At 41.5% G+C, this 27,987-nt stretch overlaps 2 protein-coding genes across 25 annotated transcripts in view; both read right to left on the reverse strand.

The window, feature by feature from the left end:
* The window catches only part of nbeaa (neurobeachin a), an 86,793-nt gene extending 67,845 nt beyond the window's left edge, over nt 1-18,948 (reverse strand). For 10 of the 20 annotated variants that reach the window (XM_046410697.1, XM_046410681.1, XM_046410682.1 and 7 more), the window contains exon 1: nt 18,204-18,947. In XM_046410697.1, the coding sequence (XP_046266653.1) occupies nt 18,204-18,533 (330 nt within the window). In that variant the 5' untranslated portion in view covers nt 18,534-18,947. Of the gene's footprint in view, nt 1-18,203 lie in introns of all 20 variants that reach the window. The other 10 variants (XM_046410696.1, XM_046410684.1, XM_046410698.1 and 7 more) reach the window with 2 other exon arrangements.
* Nucleotides 18,949-25,913: 6,965 nt separating this feature from the next.
* stard13a (StAR-related lipid transfer (START) domain containing 13a) overlaps nt 25,914-27,987 on the reverse strand; it is a 50,721-nt gene continuing 48,647 nt past the window's right edge. For all 5 annotated transcript variants that reach the window (XM_046410641.1, XM_046410639.1, XM_046410640.1 and 2 more), the window contains one exon: nt 25,914-27,907. In XM_046410641.1, the coding sequence (XP_046266597.1) occupies nt 27,790-27,907 (118 nt within the window). In that variant the 3' untranslated portion in view covers nt 25,914-27,789. The remainder of the gene's footprint in view (nt 27,908-27,987) is intronic.

Below are 27,987 nucleotides of genomic sequence, written 5' to 3' on the forward strand. Positions count from 1 at the left end.
GTACATTCCAAATACTATTTCTGCACAATTTCAAATTCATTTCAAATGTTTTATGAATGATGGAATCTAGATTTTCTGTCAAAACTTGGGTGAATGTCTAATCTCATCCCACTGTCAAGCAATATCTCAGTCCACTCTGTGAACTTGCTAGTCATATGGAGTCACAGCATTAACATAGAGTGACAAAGGGACAACAATGATGACACAGACAGGAAGGGACTGTGACATGGAAATGACATATTTTCAAAAAATCTAACAATAAGCAAACCACTGCAGACCTTCAGTAAGTCTGCCCTGACTACAGTAACTTGTATTTCACGTGTGTCTAGGTGATACATAACATACCGAGCTGCTTACTATTTACTAGTCATGGCAGCTGTGAGGTTCTGGTGATGGTAATGTTGTTCTAGAAATATATCCTGAAATCCTGAAATATCTAAACAACTACAAAGACACCAACAATCTACTACTGATATTTACTGACATTTTTGGTTCAGGTTCTGGTTAGATTGCCTTGAAATTTGGCACAGTTATTCACACAGGATGAACTGTAGTAGGTCCATCATCGGGTCAAAATTTCAATTTGTACAGCACTTTAGTTTATGACCAAATTGCAAAACTAAAAACATTCTTTTTCCTCTACTACTACTTTGTGTCCAGTGCTCATTAGCACAAGTCAGCATGCTAGCATACAAAACTAAGATGGTGGGGAACATAAGTAAAAAACAAACCTGTTTAGCATCAGTATGCCAAGCATGGTAATTCTGAGCATGTTAGCATGTTGCCTTAGCATTTATCTCAAACCAGTGCTGTGCCTAAGTACCACTTCAGAGAGGTTTTGTTATATATGTGAGAAAAAGCTAATGAATAATGGTAAACTGACAGGTCTTTATCCCAGAACTCTCAGTGATGGGATTCAAACTTATGGGTCTGTACTGCACCTCCTTTCATCTTCTCCCCTCTACAAAATGCTGCTGAGTATACTAGACTTTTATTAACCACCAGATGACAAATACCACCCTGAGAGTTTCAAACAGCCACGAGATACTGAAACAAGCCACCCAACATTCATGTTGCATTTTCGTACACACATTTTGTTCCCACTGGGAGATTGTAGATGGAAACCCATTACAATATGTCAACCATGCACAACAGCTCTTTGCAGTTACTGCACTTTCTTCTTTGACATCAACACTGGTCTCATCCCTCTGACTTCTCTCTGACACATAACCCATCTGATCATAGAGCCAATCCAGAGAAAAATTGAGAGAAAAAAAAACTGGGCTAAAGGTTTAGTATACACAGCTCATCCGATATGCTTTGGCATGTTTTCCCACCTATGTTTTGTGTGTGTGTGTGCCCTTAATAAGTATATAGTAAATTTTGGAAATAACTACAATCAACTATGGTGCACAGCAAACCCAAAGCTAAAGACTGCAAGGATATTTGAAATGAAATAATAGCTGGCAAATTCAATACATTAGTTTACAAACTAAATAGGAACTGATGTGCACATTGAAGCATATCGGTGTGGAATACTAAATTGACTATTTGATGTAGAGAAGAGCTAGCTGATGTGCTCAAAAATACATTTTGTGTATGAGCCATAATGCATTGCATGAAAAATCAGCTATGCGGGCCTGCAATATTTCTAGGCTTAATTTGGCACATGCTTAAAGTCATGTATGCATAAACATTATGGACCAAGGGCCAAAAAGGCTTAGATCCTGTCAAGGGCACTGTGCAGGGAAAGTGACAACCAAGCAACAGCTACCTCCAAATTGGCAAATAAATATAAGCTTTACAGTTGCATTAGGATTAAAACGCAGACATTTGTGTTCTTTGTGCCAAGAGCTGTACCCTGCGCACATTTTCCACAAAAATAACCATGAAAGTACCTCTGTGCATATATCAAAGAAAAGCATAGCTATTGAGCGTTCCCATGTATTGGCTTGTCAGCTTCTATTAACAATGCCAGAGAGGGAGAGCTGCATAAAAGAGGAGTGAGAGAAGGCACGATGAGACAGTAATACCTGCTGAGATCTGTCGTTATGAAAGCCTCTAGAAAGTCTCCAGTTCACTGCAGACCAGTTCAGTGTGCCTTTTCCCACTTCCAGCATCTAACTAAAAGCTCGTCAAGGGTGAGTTTAAAACATACTGTACACACACAGACAAACACGCACGCACCAACACTCGCACACACTTAACAAATTCAACACACACATACTCAGCATTCAAAGGGCAACAGTCTTTTAAACAATTCATTGTTAAAAAAAAAAAAAAAAAATCTTGTAGGTCTTAGTCATTCACACACACAATCTCACACAGTTCGTCACTCACACACTCATACATGCTCACAACAGCTGCGACAACGATTCACATGAATGACAGCATGAGTCCACACGGAAAGGGAAAGGAGTGGAGATAGTGGAAACATCCGGGAGTAATGAATAATAATGCACCATTTCGTTAGTTATATGAGCAGCTTATCAGGAAAAAAAAGAATTTTCTAAAGTCTGTTTACTGGAGTGGGAGGCGAGGGTGCTTAAAACAGAGCAGAGAAGAAGAAGAGAACAGAGAACCGGCAAAGAGGAGGAGATCAAGAAGGAAAGAGAGACGGCAGCAAAAAAGTGAGGTCAGATGTCACATGCGGGAGGAGGGGGGGGTGGGGTACAAAGCAACAGTAATGGTGTGAATGTTTGCTTAGGAAAGTAGAGAAAAGACAAACAAGGAGAACAGACAGACAAATACAGCAGAGTCTTTTCAGCACAAGGGACAGCTCCTGCTCGAGAGACACAGAGATGGACTACAGTAGAAATCCTCCTCTAAGGCTGCAAAAGTCATTGACAAACAGCCAAATCTGCAAATGAGCACAATGCTGTATTAATGGCACAAATATTTTTCAAGGACTGTAAGCAACATCTGACTCTGACACGAAATAAAAAGATGTGAGAGCTTTGCAGGCGCCACAGCACAACAGAATCATACTGCTGTGAACCACACAAAAAAATCCAGGTCAGAAACACATGCATGCACGCACACACTGCAAGGACTGAGGATCGCAGCCAAGTGATCACAACTCTGACTTCATCCAACCGCAGTTTAAAATGTCTGCCACCTGATTGGCCAAAGAGGCTTAGTAACGGATCTAGCAATAAGCTTTGTCACATGCTATTGGGCAACAAATAAAACATTTTCTTTTTCGTTTTTGTCTTGCTGAACACCACATGTGATACTCTGACACGCATTGCTCATGCATCTCTCACAGTTACCAAGAGCATCGGAGCATCTGCATAAAAATCCCAAATTTTATGGTGGTTTTGATTTGCACCACACAACACTATTAAAAGCTGGTCAAACACATATAAGAAAGTAATGGACTGTAATATTAAACTCATTTGTAGTTGACTGACAGGATACATAAAAAAACTATTAATATTTATGCTAAGAACTACACAAACAAATATGACCACGTAGAGGTACAGTAGCTCTTTCAAGGATCGGCATTATAGTTTTACTTTACTATAGTTTAACTTTCTTTACTTTTTTACCTCCGCCTACAAGGCAATTTGTAGGTAGTTTCGCTGAATTCATTTCTGTTTCCAGGGTCCTGTGTTCCCCGGCTGTATAGATCACATAAATGTGAACCTGAGAAAAATGTTCCCCGGCTCTGTAATCATATAACAAAAAATAAATAAATAAATAAATAAAATAATGAAATGAGCTAGTGTAGGAGCTCATCAGAGGGGTTTTCCGTTCCCCAGTACTGCTGAATGGGTGAGGATTATTCACATTGTAGATTTATTTAGCTGTTTTAAAGCCTTACTGTTCCAATATGTAATCTAATATTTTTTGAAATATGAGGCTTAATGTGTGTTTACAGAATACTGAACTGGGGAACTGGACTCTGGGAACCTAAGACCTTGGGTCCTTAGGATCAATAGATGCATAGATCCATCCCATTTGTCTCTATCTGTCAGCACATCTAAATAAAAGGCTAAAATTTATTAGCTGTCGGTTGTGAGCTGAATGTGGAATTTCTGCCATTAAAAATCCTTCACTGCCATTTTTTAACCATAAGGGGGGATAAAGATTTAAATTTAAATTATATGTATATTCCTTGCCAAACAAAAAAAAAGCCATTTACCATTTCAATTTAATTTCAATACAGCACAGTTTGAGAGAATTGCTAAGAATCATGCCCCTCGGCTAAAATAATAATCCACTGCACTTTTTCATGAATAAATTTACATTCTTCTTTATAGAATACAATATCAATTCAAGCTATGGTCTTCAATTGAGTTTTTTCAGTTTATCAAGTGTCATCCAGTATTAGCTGGATTCTCCCCAGGAAGAGAAGGAATAAACAGGACTAAAGAAAATAAAAGCATGGGACAGTCCAGTAAGTGAAGATGGTCTGTCAGATAACCTGGAAACACTGAAACCTGCAGAAGGTCAAACTACTGAAAAGCATCACTCTGCAATATTTGTTACTTCAACACTTGAAACTGATGACTTTATGGTATATTGCACAATTTACTCTAAGCACAAATCCATCCTCTTCACAGTAAACTAAACTAAAAAGCCAAGTAAGTAAATGCCTGCCCTCTGGCCTTACCAGACCACAAACTGTTATAAGGTATATGTTGAGGGTCAGAGAAAGAAAACATCTAAAGTGCCAAGGCACAGAGAGAGAAGAATGGGGAAAGAGTGAAGTGAAAAACTGAGAGGCAGAAAGAAAAAAATGACACCAAGGTGGTGGTGCTGATTGAAAGGGCACCACTGAAAGGACACCAGGAAACAAATGAGACATGCAATTGAATTGTACCAGACACAGAGGGAGCAGAGAGAGGTTGAAATGATAAGGTGTAGTAGGGGTGTTGGACTACGGTGTTGGACTTTTAGATGGTTTTTTTTTTTCCATTTTCCTTTTTCTTTTTGGTGGACTGATTCTGTCGAGGACAAGAGGCAACTCAATTTTCCTTTCTTTTCAGTTTTTTACTCAAGACAGGCAGTAACGAGGGCATCCTTGTGTGTTATGTCATGGGAGCCTTGGAAAGGAAGGACTCAAGGCTGAGATTCAGTTCCTTAACAAGGCCTTCATGCCTCGTGTCTCCTGACTCGACTCAGATGAATCGAGGATCTGACAGGAAATAAAGTCCTACAGGGCATCCGGCATGTTGCTTACGTCTCACTGGGCTTATCAGACCTGAAAACTGAGACAAGAGAGGGTAACAAGCCACTATGAACTACTTCATCTTCCTGTGCAACTACAAAGAATGGTTGGTCAGAGCAATCCACTCATCATCATCATATTATGCATTTGGCATCTGAGGGTGAGATGAGGCAGGTGTAAACTAGCTGATGCTAAGTTCAAAGGTCAGTGGATAAGCCCTGCAGACTGAGGCCAGACTGGTGGCAATTCAGGATCACTAATCTGTTTGTTTGGTTTGGTTGAGTGTATGTGCAACAGCAGATAGGATGTGTGCATGAGTGTGTGTAAGTACTCACACACATACACACACACGCAAAACTGTGCACACATTCACCATTCGCAGAAACAATGGAGAGTACTGTTCCATTGAGCCAAAGCTGATGGAGGATCAGAGAGGCAGCAAGCAGCTCCAATGAGTCTCGGTAATCCATCATCATATGACGGGGTCGCCAATGGCACACATGCACACACATACACAAACAAAGTAGGGTTGGGAGGGTTAGTGGAGCATGATGTGCTGTATGTCATTGTGCAAAGAAGACTACACACACTGCACACACAGGTTAATCATGAATCAAGTCAGACAACCATATAATGTAATTTTTAGCAGAGCAAACAAAGAAATCCAAAATGCTGAACTTTCATCTCAACATATTATTTTAAACAGATGGAGGAAAAACCAAAAAAAAACAAAAAACAAACGGTTTTCAATAAAAGAAAGTTTGGTCTGAACAATCAGCAAAGACTTCAGCTGCTTCTCTGTCAAGGTGTGCCCATGCTCAGAGCCTGTCAGTGCATCAGCTTTACTTCAGACTTGTCCTCCACAATGGACAGTACAGAAGACAAGCTGTTTGAAGCTTGTGTTGTTTGAAGTACAGCGGACGCAGCAGTTACAGCGTAGCATTTGTCAGGAGCTTGTGCTTTGGAAATAAAAACCTTGAAAAAGAAACCATTTGAAGTTTTCATTTGTGGTTATCAAATAAGATTGAAATCTTTCGCATATTTTGACCATTGCTCCATTTTTACATAAACCATATTTTTCACATCAGCACCTTCTGTGTTTACACTGGCAAGTTCGTCTTATTTGCATGCCCTCGGAGGATCTCCCACATCAATACTTTATCTCCCAGCTTCCACTACGATGGAATAATTTACAAACAGTACCATCATCCTGGAGGATATTTTCATGGATACTAATGGATAACGAATAGATAGGAGTAAAGCTGAGGGAGACTTAAAATTTAACTACAACTGCAAACAAGTATGAAACTGTATGATGAGTTTCAAATGCTTCACATCTGCAACAAATATCGATTATTCATAAGGAATATGTGAGACGTAAAGTCAGATCACAAGATGCTATTATTTTAAATAGTCCAGCGCAGCTGCTAGTCAGTTGGGTACCAAAGGCAAAGTCGACTTCAAGTCTAACTCCACTGAAATATCATTAAAATAAAAAACAATACAAGTTACCACAATAGTATTTATGGTATATAGTGTATATTACATAATAAGGTACTTACATTCACACGGTGCAGAATATTATCAAGACACTTCCTCAGGCTGTTCAGATGACGATGTCAAATGTCACATTCACTCACAAAGAACAATTTCCTAACAAAAGGTCATATCAACACAAAATCCATTCTCAAATATCACCGATGCCAGCATGCACTCACAGCGTCAAGGGCTCACTCTCTTCCACAAGAAGGCCAAACAATTGGAAAAGAAAATAAACATTTGGTTTCAAAAGGATTGCAAGATTAAAATAATAATAATAAAAAAAAAACACTTCAAGTGCTTTTGCAAAGTCTAAAATAATATCAGAAGGAGAAGCTCTGGGGATGGAGTAGGATGGCAAGCGAGTCAATTTTGAAAAACAAATACAGACAGTTCATAAATCATAAATATTAAGTTTGGAGCCAAAAAAATCCCTGTGCAAATTCAGGTCCTTAGGCACAATGTCTGAAGTCATTGGTGTGAAGTAAAAAAAAAACAAAAAAAAAACAAAACATACAAGGAAGAAGTGTGCATCATCAATAACTGTGATGACAAATTAGCCAAACACTCATGTAACTAAGAACGAACTAAAATGTCTAAACTGTGGTAACATAAACAAACACAGGTTTCCAACAAGCCCCTTTTGGATACATGCATTAGCTTGATCATAAGAATTTGCTTCTCTGCAAGGGAGGGGAGCAGAGTGCTAGAGGGAGTGGCTGGCAGCGAGTGAGGCACCGCTGCCAGGTGTTGGCTGCAAAGCTTCCTTCTTTCACCTCCATCTACCAGCATTACACCAAAATGCTCACGGGGGGGCAAAACCCGGCATGGTGCTACAGGGAATCAATCCTGTTAGAATAATGATTCCAGTGCAGATAACTTCTAGTGATCTGCTTTGTGTGACTTTGCTCACAGTCAGCTACAATGTCTGTGAATAGTGATATTTCAATATTCATTACTAATCATTCAAACACAATAAAATTATCAATCCACCTTTTGTAACTTCAGTACCAGAACAAAACTGTCCCTCAGTTTTCCTCTGTTGTAACCAAGCAGGTTCACATTTGCGTTTTTGACTGAAAAATTGGTACAGACATTCGTGTCCGGCACAGAGGCATTTGCAATACCTTCAGTTATCTTGTCCTCTGGTGCTGTAGATGCCGTAACTGAATACCTGCAAAGCTAGTAACATTCAGCCTCAGCATTAGGTTGCGTTCAGCAAACGTTATTAACCTTACACACTAAACTAAGTTGGTGAAGATGGTAAACATTATATTAGCACAGTAACATTGTCATTGTGAGCGTGTTAACATGCTAGCTTTGCAGGTTGCCACTAGCATTGCTCTGTATGGTTTGGTGGACATGGAGTTGTTTTGGTGATGTTAACATACTGTTAACTGATGAAAGACAATGTGGACAAACACTAGCAGTTGACTATGTAAGATTCATTATGGTGCCAGAAGCACAAAATGCTTTAATTTTATAGGTTGTCAATACTGAATGTAAGTTCCATCCATCCATCCATTTTCTATACCGCTTATCCGTCTGGGTGGCGGGGGAGCTGGAGCCTATCCCAGCTGACTACGGGCGAGAGGCGGGGTACACCCTGGACTGGTCGCCAGTCAATCACAGGCCCAACACACAAAGACAAACAACCACCCACTCTCACACTCACACCTAGGGGCAATTTAGAGTAGCCAATTAACCTAATGTGCATGTTGTTGGTATTGTGGGAGGAAGCCGGAGTACCCGGAGAAAACCCACGCAGGCACAGGGAGAACATGCAAACTCCACACAGAAGGGCCCAGACCGGGATTTGAACCTGGAACCCTCTTGCTATGAGGCGACAGTGCTAACCACGACACCACTGTGCCCCCCTGAATGTAAGTTATGCCTCATATTGTTATTGTTGAATAAAGTCACAGGTTAGGATACTATTCTTATTTCCCCCGCTGACATGGACCAAACAGACTTGACTTTATTGTGTGTGCTAAAACCAGTGCATCTGCAGTGCTAGTCAGGCTGTATCACATCCACAGAAAAGGCACACAATAAAAAGGAGCATATCATGCCACTGTCTGGTCTGTTTAACTAGTTGTCTTTGGAGTGTACAAAATATTACCAACGCCTTGTCTATTATCGAGCTGCGCTGTCTTATGAAAAATCCCTGTCTGTAAGCTTCAAAATCCTTGTTTAACCCTCCCCTTCATCTACAGCTCTCTGTCATCACTGAACTGGATTTATTAGATGAAATCCTTTAGGGATCGCAGCTCTCATCCACATTCGCTAGTTGAAGTCTAGTTCCTGGGGAGAACATGCAGTCCTAACACACCGTTGGCTCAGCATAGAAGTAATAAGAAACTGAAGTAGAAAATGTTTCGGTTTGACAGCAAGTCTAGATCTAGTAACCAGTCTAATGTGGTGTTAAATGACTTGCTATGACTGCTGACAGTGTTTTTCATGCTGCAGGGTGTGTATGTGCATAGCAGGGAGATGCTAGATGTCTAAGGTATAAAGCAACATTAGGGGGAGTTCTTGAATACTGAAGTTACACAAAGTTTGCTATAATCAACCTTCGGCCACTGCAGTATGGAACATGATGAATAGCTACACAGTTAGCTATACTTCACAGTAAAACAGATGTATGTGTGTGTGTGTGTGTGCATGTGCGCATGTGTGTGTGTGTGAGGAGCCAAGGGAGAGAGGCGAAGTAGGCCAGCATGAATATTAAATCACCCCTGCCAGGCAGTGATGTGGGCTATAAGAAGGAAGGGAGCAGTGTGTGTAATTGTGTGCTGGTGTGTGTGTGTGTGTATGTGTGTGCTGGTGTGTACTGTATGTTCATGGTGCCACAGAACGTGTGCAGATGAGGGTGTGGGAGACTAAAGCATTCATGAACATTCAGGGATGTTCAGGGCACGCCAGCACACCAGAGCACAAACACGAGGTAATTCAAACAAAGCAGCTTGTTATAGTGTGAAGATTAATTCTTTGTTGGGGTGCCAGGCTGAAACATATACACACACACATGCATGCATGTAAACAGATACACTCATAGCAACCAAATCATGTTTCAACTGTGTTTTTGATCCAAATGTTAATATACTATAGAAAAAAGAAAAACACAAAAGAGCCAGACACAATAGCATGAACCTGCCAGACACAATAGTGTGGAAACAAGGAGCACACAGAGAAACAATAACTCAAGTACACAACAACATTTTTAATAGGGCTCAACATTTTAGATTTTTGTTTCAAAGAACAATCTATGAATGTATCCTCATTCATTTTGGATATATAAAATCCCTGAGTGAAATAGGGCACGAAACATTAATATTAAAAAGGTCCAGGTGAAAATCACTTGCAGCTGAAACATCCTGTTCCAACATTTATATTATTTTTTAAGACAGGAATGCTGATTGATCTGCAAGCTCTCTGAACCCCAGTGTGTTTCTTCACTTTCTGTTAGCTGAAACATATTAGCATCTAATCAGTCCACCAGAGGATCTTGCATATGGTGAGAACAGTTTAAACAAGATTTCTCCAATCAAAATATTCAGGCAGTGTTTGTTGTAAATTAATAAAATGTAAAACCAATGAATATAACTATTACAAGTTCATTTAATAAAATAATTAAGACTGATAATGAAATCCACGCAGTGGAAGTGAAAGCAAGAATACAGCAAGCAGGGATGTGAATGTTTGGTTAAGCAGTGATTAAATTTATAGTTCAGCAGTTGGCAATGAGCTCACGCTTTGCATGTGAGATTCATGTTTAATTCATAATATCTACTCCTGTAGCAGATCAATGTAATTTATTTATAACAGATTTCTGGCGTCTGATGACGATTTTATTTCTGCATCAATGCAAACCGAACTGTTGAACTAAACGACCCTTTAAGGGGCTGCTCTTTGCAAGTCTGAGTGGTCAAAACACAAACTGGCATGTTGATATGACAACCTGGACATTCACAACATCATTGCAGCTTCACTGATTCACTTACTGCATATTGCATAAAATAAAAAAGTTAAAAAAAAATTAAATAATCCCTCCTTATCTCCACTCCCTCTACACAGCTTTTCCTTTCCACAGTGGTCTTTTGGTCATTTCCCACCATCCTTATCGACATCAACATTCAGAAAAGCACAGTTACAGTAGGTAGGAAGAGATGGTAGACATATGTTTAACATCAAATAGTCTCCCTCTAGGCTTTCTCAGCTCAAAATGTGGCATAGATGAGTGGAAGTAGACAGGTTAAAAAAACCAGAGAGGAATGGCACTGCAGACAGCCCCATTACCTCCTCACAATAGGGATCATCCACATTCATCCACCAGCCGCTTCAACCAACCAGGGAGTCGGAGAGTAGGAGACAAGATTACGCTGGAGGGTTAGTGAGATGGATGGGCTTAGAGCAAATCAAGAATGGAGAGATAGAGAAAGCCAACAAAAGGTGTCGTTAAGCAAGGATGGAACTTTTTTTCTCTGTGTTCTCCCTATTCCCAGACGGTGCTCTCACCCAAAATCTAACATGGCTTATCCTCAGCAAAACCCCAGCACCTGGAAACAGCAGCCTACGGAGGATGAAGAGGAATTTAGAGGAGTGGAGCAGAACTGAGAAGCTCAAACACGTTGAGAGGCAAACGGTTTAACCTGGATGCTTAATGCCTCGTAATTATACAAGAAATTATATAGAAACCACAAAGAATCAGCATTGCACCTTGAAGATTCATTTGGCTCTGAAGCAGATCATTTAGGAGAATCTCTCCAGTAAAGAGGATTTGTGAGTGACAGGTTTGTTGCAAAAGGGAGAACCTGACATTTGGATTTTTAATAGGCTATTTTTCTTTGTGGAAGTGGGAATGGTTTCCAGACTTGTCTGAATACCTTAGAGCATGCATGCCATAACTGCAGCCCGTGCTTTCACAAAGGAACACTAACCATGCTAACAAGCCAATACAGGCTAATCCCACAATGTAGCCAGTGACTGATGATGAAAAACGGCCAATTATAGCTCAAAATGTCAAGGCATCTCTAACAGCCTTTGTGCTTTAAAAAAAAAAGTATGCAGGCTTGTTTACTCAAGTCTGTAGCACTCTACTGTATTTCACTCCTCTGTCACCAGGAGCAGAGGTGAGGCTCGAGCAGTGATACACACAGTGTGATGAGGCTCCACAGGGGGGCCGGAACTCATCAGACCCCCACAGAACACCATGCAGCTGGACCTTTGTTATAACTCAAAAAGAAAGAGCACCTGAAGGACAATAACAGACTTTTCAGTTTACCCCCCCTTGAAACTCTTCCCCGTCATTTCTCTCCTTTCAGTTTACCGCCTTTCTCTCTCAGTAACTCTTGCTACAGTAAAGACGAGCATCCACCCCACATGCTCTCTGGCTCATGCAGGGGTCAAGAAAACGCAGCTGTGTGATAGATCGCAAAGTCATTCATGACCTTGCAGCGGAAGCCACACCCTCTGTCCTCCACCTTCTTCGGCTGCACTTATGTGTGTGAGAGAGACAGGCATGGAGAGTGTGTGTGTGTGTGTGTGTGTGTGTTCATGCAGTTAAAGTGGCAGGTCAGCCCATATAATAACATTCTGACTTGTTTTTCTGCTCCTTGGGGCAGCACCAGCACCGTTGTCACCATTCACTTATGTTGCTCACTGGCTGTAGCCTCGAGCAGCAAACTGGCTAAGCTTTGCAGCATTACGGCAGCTAATCTTTCCCAAAAATAACCCTTAACATCATCTCACAGAGGCTGGCAAAACACTTGGTGAAGACAAAATAAACTGTGCATCCTCCTTCTGAGATGGAGTTACGGGGTTTTGCCACACATTTTTCTTCTCTTTGCTGCAGCATTAGCCTGAGGCTAATGTTCCTTCCCCTTCATGAAGACAGGATACAGCAGCAGTTCTGCTGTACAGAAATTCATTCAGAAAGACAACAAATATTGCATTCAGAGTTGAAACAATATGTCAATTAATCAAACAACAGAAACATAATCAGCTACTATATTTTAAAATGTTTTCGAAAATTTCAAGCAAAAGGGGCTCCCCAGTTGTAGAAATTTGCTGCTTTTCTTTGTCTTATGCAGAGGTAACAGAATATCATTGAGTTTAAGCCCAATTGTTGAACAAAACAAAACATTTAAAAGTGTCACATCACATTTTAGAAAAATGTGATTAAACAAATGCAGCCCTAAATACATTGTAGACTTTGTTTAAGGTGTTTTATTTGCTCTTTTTCCAATTAAATGGAGATTACACATGAACTGCTAATAGTCTGTTCATCTGCACACAGTAAAAAAAGGGTCACATGTAGCATTCAAAAATATAACTACAGTAATAGCGGTGTGGACAAATGACACCACTGCTGAGGTCATTGGCGACCTTGACTGGCCTTCACACTATCTGCACTGAATCATTTGAGCCATTTTACAGCAAAAGGCAACACTGCCTGGACAAAAACCTGAAGGAAGGCCTGTGCAGCTCCAACACAAAGAAAGGTAAAGCCAAAAACCCACGGTCAAGGTATGTTATAAGGGATGTGTATTGGCAAGAATCTGCCAATACCATACGTATCACGACACAGGAGTTACGACTGAATATAATGTAAGCCTGTCGGGGCCAATAATCTTGACCAGGGTCTCATTAATTGATGGCAGTAACACGCAGCACAATTCATTTGACAATAAATGAATAGTAGTGATGCTGTATAACGCACCTTTAATTGTGTGCTACAGCACACAAGAATTACTGTCCCAAATTGGAAAATCAATTAAGAATATGTCAGAAAACTGCTTATTTCCAATAAATGCCTTTTGTACTACAAAACTAAAGCAAAGATCATTCTCTATACTCGCTAGCAAGAGATGTTTGTTATGAGACTCAGCCGCATAACTGTGCGATCGCACGATGACGCATTGTTATTCCCCTGCAAGGCCATACAAGCAGATTACTGTGCTGCAGGGAAGTAGTTAGCCTCTGCCCTGAGTGTGCAGCCACAGGGCAAACTTGGAAAACTGTTAAACTGGATTTTTTCACTGCTGTATTAAACCACCTCGGGGCAAAGCGGCATGTCACATAAGATGTTTTGAAATTGGGTGACCTATTCCTAAAGAAATCGGTGCAGCATAAATCAGCATGAAAACGTCACTACAGTTCAGAGAGATGGTCAAGCACTACTACATACACAGCAAAAAAAATCCCTTTCTAATTCAGTCTTCCTTCCTTCTTTTTCTTCACCTTCATTTGACTTGTTTTGGTTTGGTTGTTTATCCATCTGAACAGAGAAACACCAGCGGGTTTCTGCTGTATTTGTCTGAATGTGAACATCTGAGTGACAGTATTTTTTATTTTCTGGAGGGGGGGGGACTTTTTGCACTCAGTGTGTTGTGCTGACTCTGACTCTGCTGGCTGTGGACTCGGTATCAGGTGACCTTGGTGATTGTGCAGTGTGTGGACAAGAATAATGAGACGTTTACTAACAGACACTCAGTGGGACCACTAAAGGGACTCGGGTGGGGAATGACACTCCCAGAAGATACTGCATCCGACCAAGTAGGAAGTCAAAAGAGAGAATTAAAAAAGCAAAGATCGAGAGCGAGCCACAGCGAGTGTTACTGATGTTTTTCTATGCCAGACAAACACACCATTTTGATCCCAAAAAAAGCATTACAACTTGACAAAGCTGTCTATAAATATGCAGAGCCGGTGCTTTACTCTGGCAAGACTGACAATACAAAACGCATTTGAAATATACCACTCAATATTTCAAAGGACTGATAAGGACAGTAGGGATAGATAGATAGATCACATGTCAACCCTCTTGCTTGTGTTAACAAACATTCCTCCTCACCTGGCTTCCTCCAATATCACAACACGTCAAAGCAAATAACCACAGCCTGGGGAGAAAGTGGCCGACCATTAACTAGAAGAAGGTGAGGTTTCAATCCACAGAACCACCAGTGAAGTGACAGAAAAGAAAGCAATGTCCTCTAAAGGGACAACACCACCAGTGAACAGGTCCATTACCACACCAGAGAGGATCCCGTCCTGTAAGAAGTCATCTGTAATAGTGGTGACCAACCTCTTTAGCCTGTGACCACACATAAAGGACAACTGAACATATGCCTGTGGGTTACGACCAGCTTTTGTTGCCCTGTTTTATCTGAATTATTTTAACTCATTTTCTAGTACAAAAAAAAAGATTAGAGTAAAATCTCAAGAAATAAACTGAAGAAAATGGAATTGAATGCAAAGTGTTTTTCTGCTCTCCTGTCTGTTTTTCTGCTCTCCCGTCTGTTTTTCTGCTTATCATTTCAGGACCCTTCAGATTTATCTTGAAGCCCCTTCATCCAGGCTTGAAATGCATCCTTACATTCCAATGTAAGAAATATTAATAACAGACAGGAGGAACACAACAAATGCAGCTGCTTCCATGATGGATCCACTGGAGGTAGATTTCATAAGGATGAAAAAGACATGAATCACATGCTACAGCCTTCACATCCACCAGATCTCAACTTAACCGGGAGAGATTTTAGATGACATCTCCTACCACACCATCATCAAAACACCAAAAGAGAGAACATCTTTTTGAAAAACAGTGCTCATCCCTCCAGTACAGATCCAACTAGTCTGGTGGGTCATAGTGGCCCATTGCCTAAGACACCTGATATTGTTTTTTTTCCTCTACATTTGTGACACAGCTCTACACAGACCATGCTTATTGACTGATGATGACTGACTGCTCTGTTCAGCTTGTTGTTGCTGTTTAGTCAAGACTTCCTCGAAGCGTATAAATATTAGCACATATTAGGAGACAGAGAGACAGACAGACAAAGAAAAGCGTGTGAGATAGACAGAGACGCTGTGGCAGAGTGCTGTGACACAAGTCCGGAAGTGGAGAGCAACACCAGGTGGTCGAGCGTCTGGAGGCAGGCAGTCAAAGAGCAGCGTTGCCTTGACAACTGTGATGCCTTGTTGATGATAATAGCTGAGCACCTCAACGACAGCAGCCCACACACACACACACACACAATGTACGTGTTGCTGCATGTGTGCACTGAATGTACTGTATCTGTACATTTACTTTTATTCAGAAGCACTAATATTCCACTATTATCAACAACAACAACAAGCCCAGAGTGTCCCTGGCTATAGAGGCAACACTGCTGATAAGCTCATTCTTCTCTGTTGTTTGTCACTGTATCAGCATCGTCACAGCCAGCACTGTGGCCCTAGTTGATTTTTATTGTTTTCTCTCTCCACTTTCCTTCCCTTTCTTTCCAGAGACACTACAGTTCATCACTCGCCAAAGGCCCAGTATCGTGCCATATAGAACAGGGAGCGTATCTGATCCAGCAGACAAGCCATCTGTTCACCCAAGCAGCGGTGTGGGATCTGATCAATATGGCCACAGTGGCTGGAGAATGTGGTTGCTGTGGTCTCCCACATTGACTGGAATAATGGATCAGCTTTTGGGTCACAGTGGACTGACCACTGAGGTTCCTGCGTCCACACACCTCTTTGTTTCAACTCTTTTAATTAAGGAGCTGGGCAACTAAATTCCCCTAACAGGCTTAGTTATTGGCAGCCTCACAACCAGAACTGATTGTTCAATTCAAGATTTAGCAAGTAAAGCTTTGTAGAGCCAACACATACCGCTGTAATTTGTCAGAGCGCGGGGTCTTTGTGTGTTAATACATCAGACCAACATTAGCAAATAAAGCGTGGGGCCTAAATGCAGGTATTCATACAAAATAGAGTACATTTCAGTTGAATGCTCTCATGAGCTTTCTCTGATCTGATGTGGACCAATCCAGAGTCCTTTCCTCTTCCGCTGCATCAGCTGGTGATTTCTGAGCACATAGCCACTGCAGCATCCTACCAGCTCATTCTCCTCCTCCACTCTCTCTCTTCTCCTCCCCCACCGTCCCTCAACCCCCTCTCCTCCTCCTCCTCTCCGCCTGCTTTTAAATGCATGGCGTTGCCCTGCCAGGCCAGTCTATGCAGGCAGCATCACTCCTCTCAGCCCCTTCAGAGTGAAGGAGGACGCTGTGGAACAGGATGTATGGTTATCAGGGAGAGGGGGTGGCGGGGCATAAGAGAAGTAGACAAGGTCGGATTGAGCCAGCAAAGCCCTCCGCTCTTCCGTGTACTACCAATAATCGATTGGGAGATGAAAGATGACCTGAATCTGGACGGCTCACCAGTCTGATTGAGAGGAAAATGGTTTAGCCCAGCTGTAGGCAGTCCTACTCCAAGCATCTAGTGAGTAAATAGGCCACTGGCTACATGAAACCCTGAAATAGTCAACCTCCAGAAAGCACTGCTCTGGAATCAGGTTATAAATTATGTCTACACTCTTCTACTTTTTCTCTCAGAATAAAATGAATAATGATCAGAGGCCCTCTTTCCATGGCAGATACGTGATATTATGCAGCACACGCCATCGCTTGATGCATGAAGGAGGGAAAACAGCCAGACAGCATCCAACACACAAGTCCCATATCCTCCTAACCCATTAGTCTTCCAGACCTATGTCTGTTGTACATTTTGCTCATCTGTTTCGTAACGGGAAACACCAGTCATGTCAAAAGCCCCCAGCTGGATTAAATCCTCTGATGTGTAGGGTAGGCCCAACATCGCCGACACAACCTCCCATGGAGGGTAAAGATGGAGGGAGGGGGGATGGCAATGTATATCTGATCCATAAATAAAATAATCGCTGTTTGAAGCACAGCAATACAAACCACGAGCCGTTTCACGGCTACCTATACATCACGCCTTTGCGCACAGGATGCAGGGCCCTGCCTCCAACAATAGGCCTGTGCATAATTTTGAGCCATTCTCATGCACACACACATATGTCGATGAATAGCTTAATGCTAGCCGGCCTTTGTCCGTGTTGGATTGATTTTGTTTCGGTTCCTGCGTAATTTCGCTCTGTAGTAAACCGAATTAATCCCGTTTGGGTCTCGGTGTTGTGCGCAACATTGTCACCATTCGCCGTTTGGTAGCTACAACCTGCCTATGCAGCATCACTTCAGGGTACATATCGGGGTCAGGAGAATAGTCTGCGGACACTTTCCCCCCCTCTATTCACTACAGTTTGACTGCAAATGTCTTTTCCTCGTTGCATCGCAAACGGGTCATTTAGTCAACAATGGCTGGTGATTAACTATAACCCTCCATGCCTTGGTGGGGTCACATGCTTCATTCAGCTCCTCTCGGCTTTACAATAATACAGCTTCAGCTTATTAATTCCCCAACATATAGACTCATAAACGCTCCCTTTCATCTACAGAAAAGAAAACCCCCAGATCCATCCTCCGAACAAACAAATGACATCATCCTCTGAAAGCCACACAATCATGGGAGTGAAGCATCGTAAATAAAACATAGCGGTTAGGACTCTGTGATTCTACTGTGTTCTATGGCTGCCTTTCTGTGTTTTCTAACGTCGCTTCATCCTGCTTCCACTCACCAGGTTCAGCACCGTCTCCACGATGTCCCTGTTGCTAACCTCCCCGACCTGGATCAGGCCCACCAACACGGCGAATTTCATCTGGATATTCCTGATCGGGACAGCAGGGTTGATCACCCCGGCTGGGAGGACCATAGAGCCGGCTGCAGACACCATCCTTTCCCCGATGGCGCCGGAGCCAGCGCCCGCGGCGACCTGCTGCTGTTGCTGCTGCTGCTGCTGTGGCTGCTGCTGAACGGAGGAGCCCGGCGGCGGGTGGGAATCTCGGTCTGAGTCCGCGAGCGAAGAAGCAGAGCCCGGTGGTGCTGAAACCGGCTTCTCGCTCGACATTTCCCCTTGGAAACAGGGAGGAGAGGAGCGGTCGCCCCTGTCTCTCACACCTGCTCTTCAAGCTGCGTCTGCTGCCGCACAAAAATCATCCACTACGCAGGAAAAACAAGGGAGAGCGGTGGTTTTAAAATCCTCTGAATTCACCCTATCCTCCTGAAAATGTGTAGGGCTTCATAAGGCTGGCAAAAAGGGATGGAGGACTGACAGAACGGTAGCCTACGCTTGTCTTTCTCTCTCTCACTCTCCCTCTGTGTGTGTGTCTCTCTCTCTCATTGGCAGGTTGCAGTCAGTGCGGTCGTCGAGAAGAGAACGCCATGTTGACGCCCCCTGTCTGCGGCAGCGCGCTCTAGCCACGCATGCGCACTTCGGGATTTTCTAGTAGTGCACTGAAGCAGAGTAACATGGAGCCATCCGTGCATGGGTTCATACAGAGCAAAGCAGCACCTGAACAACTGGGTGTTTTTGTTTTGTTGTTTTGTTTTCTTTTGTTGTATGTGTTTTTTTTATATTTAATGACTCTGTATATTTAAATGTGGAATTCTGAGGAAGAGCTGAACAGCCTACTATGGCAGTAAATACTGGTGGGCATATTGTGGGTGCAGTTCAGGGGCAATTCAGAATGAGTTCATGCAGTTTAAGGAGTCTGGCTTCCAGACGGTGTGTGTTTATATATTCAGAAGCCATCCATCTGTCCCACTTATTGCTGTTCCTTGTTTAACTCAGGTGCCTTTGTTTCCTCATTAAGCATCACACAATTACTCTCTTGACTCTCATATGATCTTTCTTTTCCTCTCAATGTCCTAACCTCTCTTGTTTCCTTTAGTCGTTTTCACTCGTTGCACGCACACCCTCTTACCTCACCCCCTGTTTTCTTTTTTTGTCCTTGTGCTTTCTGTTTCACAGAGTATAATTTCTATTTCTTACAGGCCAAAAAGAAAAATATATTACCCTAAAATTATGCTCTATGTCTATGACGGGAAAAACGAAGGCACTTTTTGCAAACATGCACACACACGTAAATTGTCACGTCCCGTGTTTACAAGTAGCGTCCATAAATTTATTCTGAATGTTGCTACAATGACCTGCATGTTCAACTCTGTCTGGATGTTTTTCTTTCAAATTTTTTGATGCCATGCTCTCATCTGAGTCTAAACGGCTCACGGGTCAAGCTATTGCTTTCAATACACACACACTCAGTCACACACCTATAGTATCCTCTGGTGGCTGCGCAGACCGTGGCTACTGGTTGCCTACCTGTAAGCATACATAAGCCTGTTTCACACTCCATGTGTTCTTCCAATGGGGCACATCTGCTGGGTAGGATTTCCATTAGCAAAGCGTCTATAGAGGCCAATTCGTCACTCTGTCTGTACATGTCTGTCCATGTGTGTGTGCATCTCTGTCTGAATGTATTTTCATATAGGCAGCCATGTCTCTCTCCTCAATTTTCTTGAGATGCTGACCGCTGACAGAGGGTACCAAGGTGGGGGTGACATGGGATTTCTGTGTGTGTGTGTGTATGTGCATGTGCATTTCGCATTTGGCGCACATGCTTGTGCACACATGAGGTCATTAGATAATTTTACAGATGAGCAGAAGCTGTCTCGTTTTTTTTCCCTTGACCCAATCTTCAGCACAAAGGAAATGAAGGAGACAATCACAAACACACACACACACTCTGTCAATGCACACTCACACACAACGTCTGCATCTGTCACACACTTCCCTCACAGTCAGAGAAGTAATTTCTCAAACTAACACATGCAATCTTGTTCTCGGATATGCACACACTTGGGTTCACACACGCAAGCACACATACACACACAAACACAATGGCAGGCTCTCTCTCGCGCACAAACACACTCCTCTTTGTTTTCAGACAAAAGGCTTGCTTCTGAAGCTTTGTCATGATTCCACAAAAGACTTCTTATGCAGAAAGAGAGGTCTTAACTGGGATCTGGTTGGTGATTGGGTAAAGATGCACTAATATTATACCCCTCTTCTTTCCTTGCCTCTTTCACTGTGTCATCTCTCCTCCACCACACCTCTCCCCTTCACCCCTCCCTCACCTCCAGCAGAGGTGCAGCACTTCAGGGCAGCCAGTCATTTAGCTCTCTGTTCTGGTGTACTTTCGTAGAGGCATATGAAGGTAGTGCCAGGATCCTGTGTGGGCTGTTGATCAGAGTACTGGAGCTTCAGAAAGGATCAGGACAAGAATGAGAGAGCAGGAGACGTAAGGCCTGTCGGAAAAGGTTTGATCAGTGTGTACTGGAGAAAATGTTGTTTGCTTCCTTGTTTGTTTGTTTTTTTTTACAGCATAGTGATTGTGCTTAGATTTGGTTTGACAAGTATTCACCGTCTGTTGTTACCACTTAAATGATAGTTCAGCCAAGGCCTTGACAAAAATGAGGCCACCATTTTTCGGTGTTAAAATAGAAAAATAAACATTTGAAATGAAGATGTTATTTTGACTATTCTGCCTCCAAACAAGCTATTAAAGACAGCTGAAAAGGAGACTTGTTGATGTGTGAAGGGCTGACCTCAGACGGTGATAGGAACACAGGTAATAACGTCCTGTTTTCACAGGCAGATGTGAGTCATCAAGATGTGCATGCAGGCCCTGTGTGTGTGTGTGTGTGTGTGTGTGTGTAAGAGAGAGAGAAAGATAAAGATAGAGACGGAAGGAAACTGATTACACAGCTGGCCCAACACAGCAGCTTGCTGTCTCTGCACATGCAATTCATCAATTAATCAATTTCATATCACTTCAATGAACAGATCAAATGTTTTTTTTTACCATTTACTGAGAAGAATTTCTTGATCAAAAGACAAATGATTCGGCTGAATCACATGCTTTATTTTTCATCATTATGATCATTATTTTCTCTTTTTGCAGTTGTTTTTCCAACAAAGACAACGCAGATGTGATTTGCAAATTATTTTGCTCGTTCAAAATGAGGTATTCACTTCTAATTCTTTTTCAGTCAGATAAGTTCTGCCATCTTACTTCTGTGTCTATTAGCACTGTTTCTTGTTGTAATGCAGGACAAAGAAATTCACTGTGCAGAAATCAAGAAAACCACTGAAACATGACTCGTATTAACAGCATTATGTTAAAATCTCTCCTTACTAGCTATTTTTTCACTTCTTGGCTGAAAAAAGGGACTTAGTGATAGACTAAAAGACCTCCAGTCCTCACTCTCAGGGTATTAAACAACATTTTCTTCTTGACTCCTTTACCTTGAGCATCTGCTCTCTTGGGACCAAATACTTTCAACAAGCAGTTCATATTCCCTCTCGCATTCACTCAGTGACTCTAATACTGGTGGAATTGTAGATGACAACCCTCAAAGGACTTCACAAAGTAGCTTATTAAAGTATTAAAGATAAAATGAGTGCCTATGTATCAGTTGGAGGGAAAGAGCACACAAGAAAAAAAATGTCATCCTGCTAAAATCTCATAACCTCAATATTGGTCATTGTCATGTTTTAAGGATTACAAACTCCTCTATGGGCTAAGAAGATTACACCATCTTTGCTCTTATGAATCCCTTTCAAAACCCTTCAGGATGAACTCAGAAGTGTGGAGTGATAAAGATTTTTTTACCTCTTTTGTATTAGTCAAAGAAACATTTAGGAAAGAGTAAAATGTTTCAATTTAAAAAACTGCAATATTGAAACTTCTTCTGCGTAAGTCATGTCAGAGCTCTTCACTTTCATTATCCAAAAATGAGATATACTGGTTTGTGTTAACACCTTGGTCTGAAAAGCTGTCCTCAGGGAAGAAAGGTCCAGTTCTTTGACAAGGGTCACAACCCAGGATCAAGGATTCAGCTCTTTCACTGGGCTGGAACACAACACATAACCCCACTGAGATGAAACAGAAACTTCAGTTTGATGGAAAAGCTCACATACAGTGTATGGCCCTCAAGACTATTGAGTTAGCAAGGCCGGCTCTGATGATCTGTACACCAGAGACCAGTCAACTGCATCCAAACAAATCTGCTCGTTAACAGCATCTGCACTTTTGTTACAGCCCAGTCTCTTCAACCCTTTGGACCCTAAACCCCCTGGTGAATTCAGTTATTATGCAGCGGGTCATAGTTCAAATTCACAGAAGTTTATTAAAAATTCTACTTGAGCTCTCAGGATTTCCAAAGATATCAAATCTGTCATGTTGAATTACCATGCATAACCAGATTCACAACACAACCAGAATTTACTATGTAAAAGTACAGCCTTAAAATAAAAACACAGGCTTAAGAGTTTAGACATTTTACTCTATATTAAAGTGCAGTATAAATCTAGAGGTAGTGGAATAAAATTACTTAACTTTTAACAGCTGACACTGTGAACAGTTGGGAAAATATCTTCTCTTTTATAATCTATGTATTGAGGAATTTAGCAAATTAAAGTAACCTCCCTGATTTGCCCTTATGCTTCTACAGCCTCATGGCACATCGACGCAAGGGTTTTCACTCATGGCTTGATTAAACCTCCTGTGGGCGTCGACGCAGGGTGAAACTGCAGTCTGCTACAACACACAAGGCCGCATCTAATCAGGTACCTGATGTGACCTGCCAGTTACTTTCTGTTTGTGCTTTCTAAATAAAACAAGCATCAAAATTAGACACAAACTCAATGTGAAAGAGTTCGCTTGTAGTGATGAACCTACAGAGAGTCATCACCCAAAGCTTCATAACAAGTTTCTGCTCATTTTTTAGCTGCCAGAACTTTACTGTTATGGTTCACTCTCTCTCTCTCTCTCTCTGCTCTCGTGATGCCATTCTCAGCTATAGGAGGCAGCGGTTTTAATCAAAAAAAGATGACAGAAGATTTCTTTTGATCCAGATGTTTGGATGTCCCTTCGAGGAATGTAGAAAGGCTTTCAGAACAGCAGCATATTCTGAGTTGTGAAAAAAAAAACATGTGATTTTCATCTCTAGGAATGTTTCAGAAAATCACATTTTGCTCTGTGACTCAAACATAATAAGAATAAATGAGAGGGTTAACGCTCTCCTTGAGTGTTCTTACAAATGAATTTTGTGTGTTTGCAAGTGAGCCCCAGAAAAGAATTTAGTTTTGTAATAATATCTAATTCTCACAGCATATTGACAAGTCGGAGACAAATGGAAAGTGAGAAATGTCTGGATTTCTATTAGCTGTTCCTGTTCCAGGTTTGGCATATTGTGCATGCAGTTTCACCAGCATAGCTAAAAGGAGTGGAGCCATCACTGATGTTATTAGTTGCACTGCCATAATGAATCAAAATGTCTGCCCTTTGTGCTTTGAAAAAAGGGCTCTATCAGATGGCGTAACAAATCAATTTATTCCCTCTGTGACAACCTTTGCACTCAGTTGGGCAATTAGAACTGTGTGCACTGCATGGCATACAGTGTGCAGCATATATGTTCTGTATGAATATTTCAGCCTATTATGACACTATTATTATTATTATTTACCTGATGCAGTCTGTGCAGCAGCCTCGATTTGTTGATTTCATGTTTGCTCAACTTAACTGGAAGAACAAGCTCCAAATGTCGACCTCTTGTACTGACAGGAAGTGACAGATTTTTTTTTTCTTTTGAAGCATTTAACACATGCTTCACTAGTTTTTGTAATTAATTGTGCAGAGTTTTGGTTGTAGTATGCCATCACCAGGCCACACACTCAAGGATACTGTACACACAACTGCCAACATGGTCTCATCAATAATTCATTCATTGGATAATTTATTCATTAATGACCTTATCATGATTGTCTGGAAGAAGACAGTGGATTAACCAGTCTCAGAGGGGACACATCTGCTTCACTCCGTCTTTCTCTCTCCCTGCTCAGCTTCTGCAATGTGAACGTGATGCAGATAAAGATTAACATTAGCCAACATGTGTAGTAAATCAAAACAAACATCAGCTATATTTTTCAGATAATGTGAATGATGTCGGTCTCTTTAATAATTGAAGATAAGAGATATCTTTTCAGATCCTGTTATTTTGGTCTGTTACATAAGTGAGGCTGGGTTAAGCCAGCACTCCCACGTATCAGATATTTCTTATGTCTGTGATGGAGGAGAGAACATCAGGAGAATGAAAGAAAAGCAAAGCAAAGAGTTTTTGTTTCTGTTTTTGGAAAAGTAACCTATACTCATTTTCTAAAACAATATTATAATAATGTAGAGGGGGTGTTTCACTGTTTACAGGGATGGCGCTTCAAATGTCCTTGAGCAAGACACCCTAGGTTGGTCTCCAGCCACTTAGTAACACACAAGCTAAGTCCCAAGCTCACACAAAGGGGGAAGTATCAGGAGGGGCATACTAAGGTGCCAAAGCCTATGACAAAAAACAAATGTACCAATAGTAGAATCTGATTTTCATACCAGATTGGGTGGGGAAGAAGATGGAAACAGATGATCGATTACCCTGTGCTGAAACTCTTTGGCCAAATTGTCCTAATATGTCTGAAGATGTCTTGGACAAATGTAGTGTCTTGACATGCACTTCCTGTTTTCTCCAGAGGAGGCCACCCTTTAATCCTATTGAGAGGTCACCCTATGTGAAAGATCACTGATGATGTTTTAAACCCCTCTGCAGTTTATCTGTACATATTGAGAACTAACACTGTCATAACAAATTCCACTTTCTCTCACACAGCCCATGCTTTTGTAATTTGCTTCCACCTTGCCTCTAATAAACACACACACACACAAATAAAGTGAATTCGGGTGGGACGATCAATTCACCTTGTCAGTGAGTGTAATTTGCAACATGATGTCCCTCATTTGTCAGAGCCCATGGAGTAGTGGAGCTAAAGTGCACCCACAGTGCAGAGGATCATTGACATTCAGGAGCTGCGACAGTGTGCCCTACTTTCTAGATAAAATCACTGACATGTTAAATGAGGTGGAAGTTAATGAAGCAATGTTTCACTCATTTCTGTGTTGTTCCAAAACTAACAGACACCAAGATTTACGTGGAGGCTGGTGAGAGAGGTGGCTGTATCCTAAAACCTTCATCGTCCTCTGCCAAGAGCCATCGTCTAACACGGCTAAGCAGGTAAATGTGATTGCGTATTGATCCGAGCTGTGGAGGTTTAGTTTCCTACATTCATTCGCTTTGAAAGGACACAGTGAAAATGTCCTAAGGGAGAACAACCTGACGCTTTGATGGCTCTTCATTCACTCAGATACCTGAAATAATTTTCCATGGCACACTTTCCAGATTCAGTCATGACCTTCAGACTCCAGCAGGCCAACAGCACCACTCAATGGACTCAGGAGCACATGACAGGAAAAATATTATATTTCCAGGGATTTTCATGCTTTAGGAAATTTATAATATCACAGAAAGTATAACTTTCCCATAAAAGACAGTGTTTCTGTTGAATTCTTAGAATTTTTATTGTCTTGTTTAGAAACAACAGTTCTGTTCTGTCCTGTCACTTTGTCAGAAATAACCAAGCAGACCTTTTCTCAGCTACTCATCTAAGTTTGGAGCCTCTCCTCACACAGCTGAGGGCTCATGTCAGAGTCACTCACTCACACTTTGTCTTTTTTGTCTCACTCACACACACACACACACACACACACACAATAGTTCCCAGCAAACAGCATCCATACAGGATCTTGGTGGCACTGTAGAGATATTGTATTATAGCAACACCATAGCAATGCTGCTTACAGCTGAAACAAAAAAAGCTAAGGCAGTGCTATGGCAGAGCAAGCTTTAGTCTGCTATTGCTTTAGTCGGGTGGTGTGTGGAAAGTTCACATTTCACATTTCGGCATATCAATATGATAGGAAGACCCTGAAAAGCTATGATGTTTGCTCTGCTGGCACAGAAAGCGTCAAATATATTTACAGTACAGGCTGTACACACATCTAAAATGCAGATACAGGGCACATCCATGCACACACACACACACACACACACACACCATTTTAACCATGCTTCCCGGAAGCAGTGAAATGGTCACATGTCTTAGACATTGTATAACATGACAGCAAAACAAGGAAGAAGTGATACCATATACACCAATATAATGACAACAATAACTTTAAAATAACATTTAGGTAAGATTAACACTGAAAATAGTGATAGAGAACTAAATCACAATGCATCCATTACAGAGTTAACGCACATTTATGGACCCAGTGAGTCTTTCCCCTTTCTGTGATCCAAGTCACTCCTGTACTTTTTAACCTGAACTAGTGCACTTTTCATAATGTTAATGCTGACATGTACCCATATTGTACTGGTCCTGGTCATTCCTATTGATGAGGCTAGGCTCTATAATTAAGTGCATTTTACAAATATAAATATATATATCTGTAAGTTAACAGCTTTGTAGGACGGGTTGAAAAAAGCTGATCTAGTTTAAAGTAGTTTATACATGGACAAATGAAAAATTGTGGCTATTGAGGGAATACGATCAATATCAGATGTTGCCAGTGTTGATGATGTTATTTTTGACTGTGATAAAAGAAGATGGGAGTCAATGTGTCACACCACTTTTTTAGATCTATTCAATAAAACATCTGAGAAAAAAAAAATCAATCAAATGTTTGCACTCGCAGGTCATGTTACATTTTAAAGAGAACTAGACTGGACAGATTCCTCAAATTAATCAATACATATACAGATATTCTCCTTGTGTTACTTTCATATCATTTTGATCCTACACACAACTAAATCAGCTGTTTTTATGTGTAAGCTAAGGACAGGTGCTCCATAACAATTACAGTGACATCACATTAACCCTAACACTACGGAAGCCTTCTCATGATCGCGCCTGCTGGTGCTGGCTCTCTTGTTAGGTCATTTGTTTTTTGCAAGGTATTGGATTAGTAGTAAAGGAGTTGAAAAATGACCCAGAGCAAAAAATGCTTTGTGTCTTCAAAACCTCATCCTTTCAATAATGCACATAATTACAAGCCGATTAAAAAAAAAAAATCAAAAAAATCAATGGGTATTCAAGGGATAACTTATTAGTCCTTTCATATTTGAAAAATATGCTGGGAAAATATCATAATTTCTGAGATAAATAAGTAGCGATGTGTTGTCTAAAGACACCTATGCACAATTACACTCGTCCTTTCCTTTCTGTGTATGAATGACTGTAACTCAGTACAGTATGGTACACTAAAGCCCACTCTGGCTCAGCAGCCTGAAAAGACACCCCCCCCCTCCCCCAGGGTCACTTGTTCTCAGGCCTAGCTGCTCTGAAACTGTGACCCAAGATAAAGCCAGATTCCTGGGGTTCAGCTCTTGGCCTCGGAGCTCATCTGATCCAGTGGCTGGAAAGAGGCGCGAATCATCTGGGCTTCATTAACGCACAGGTGACCAAAAGCCTTGTTGTACCATTCTGGAGACCTTCCCCTGTGACAAGAATGGTAAATAACACGCATTAATAATTGCAATGTTGAGTCAAGCCTTGACTATGAGAACGTTTGAAGTCT

The sequence above is a fragment of the Scatophagus argus genome, chromosome 14 (genome assembly GCF_020382885.2).
Source record: "Scatophagus argus isolate fScaArg1 chromosome 14, fScaArg1.pri, whole genome shotgun sequence".
NCBI classification, from domain to species: Eukaryota; Metazoa; Chordata; class Actinopteri; family Scatophagidae; genus Scatophagus; species Scatophagus argus.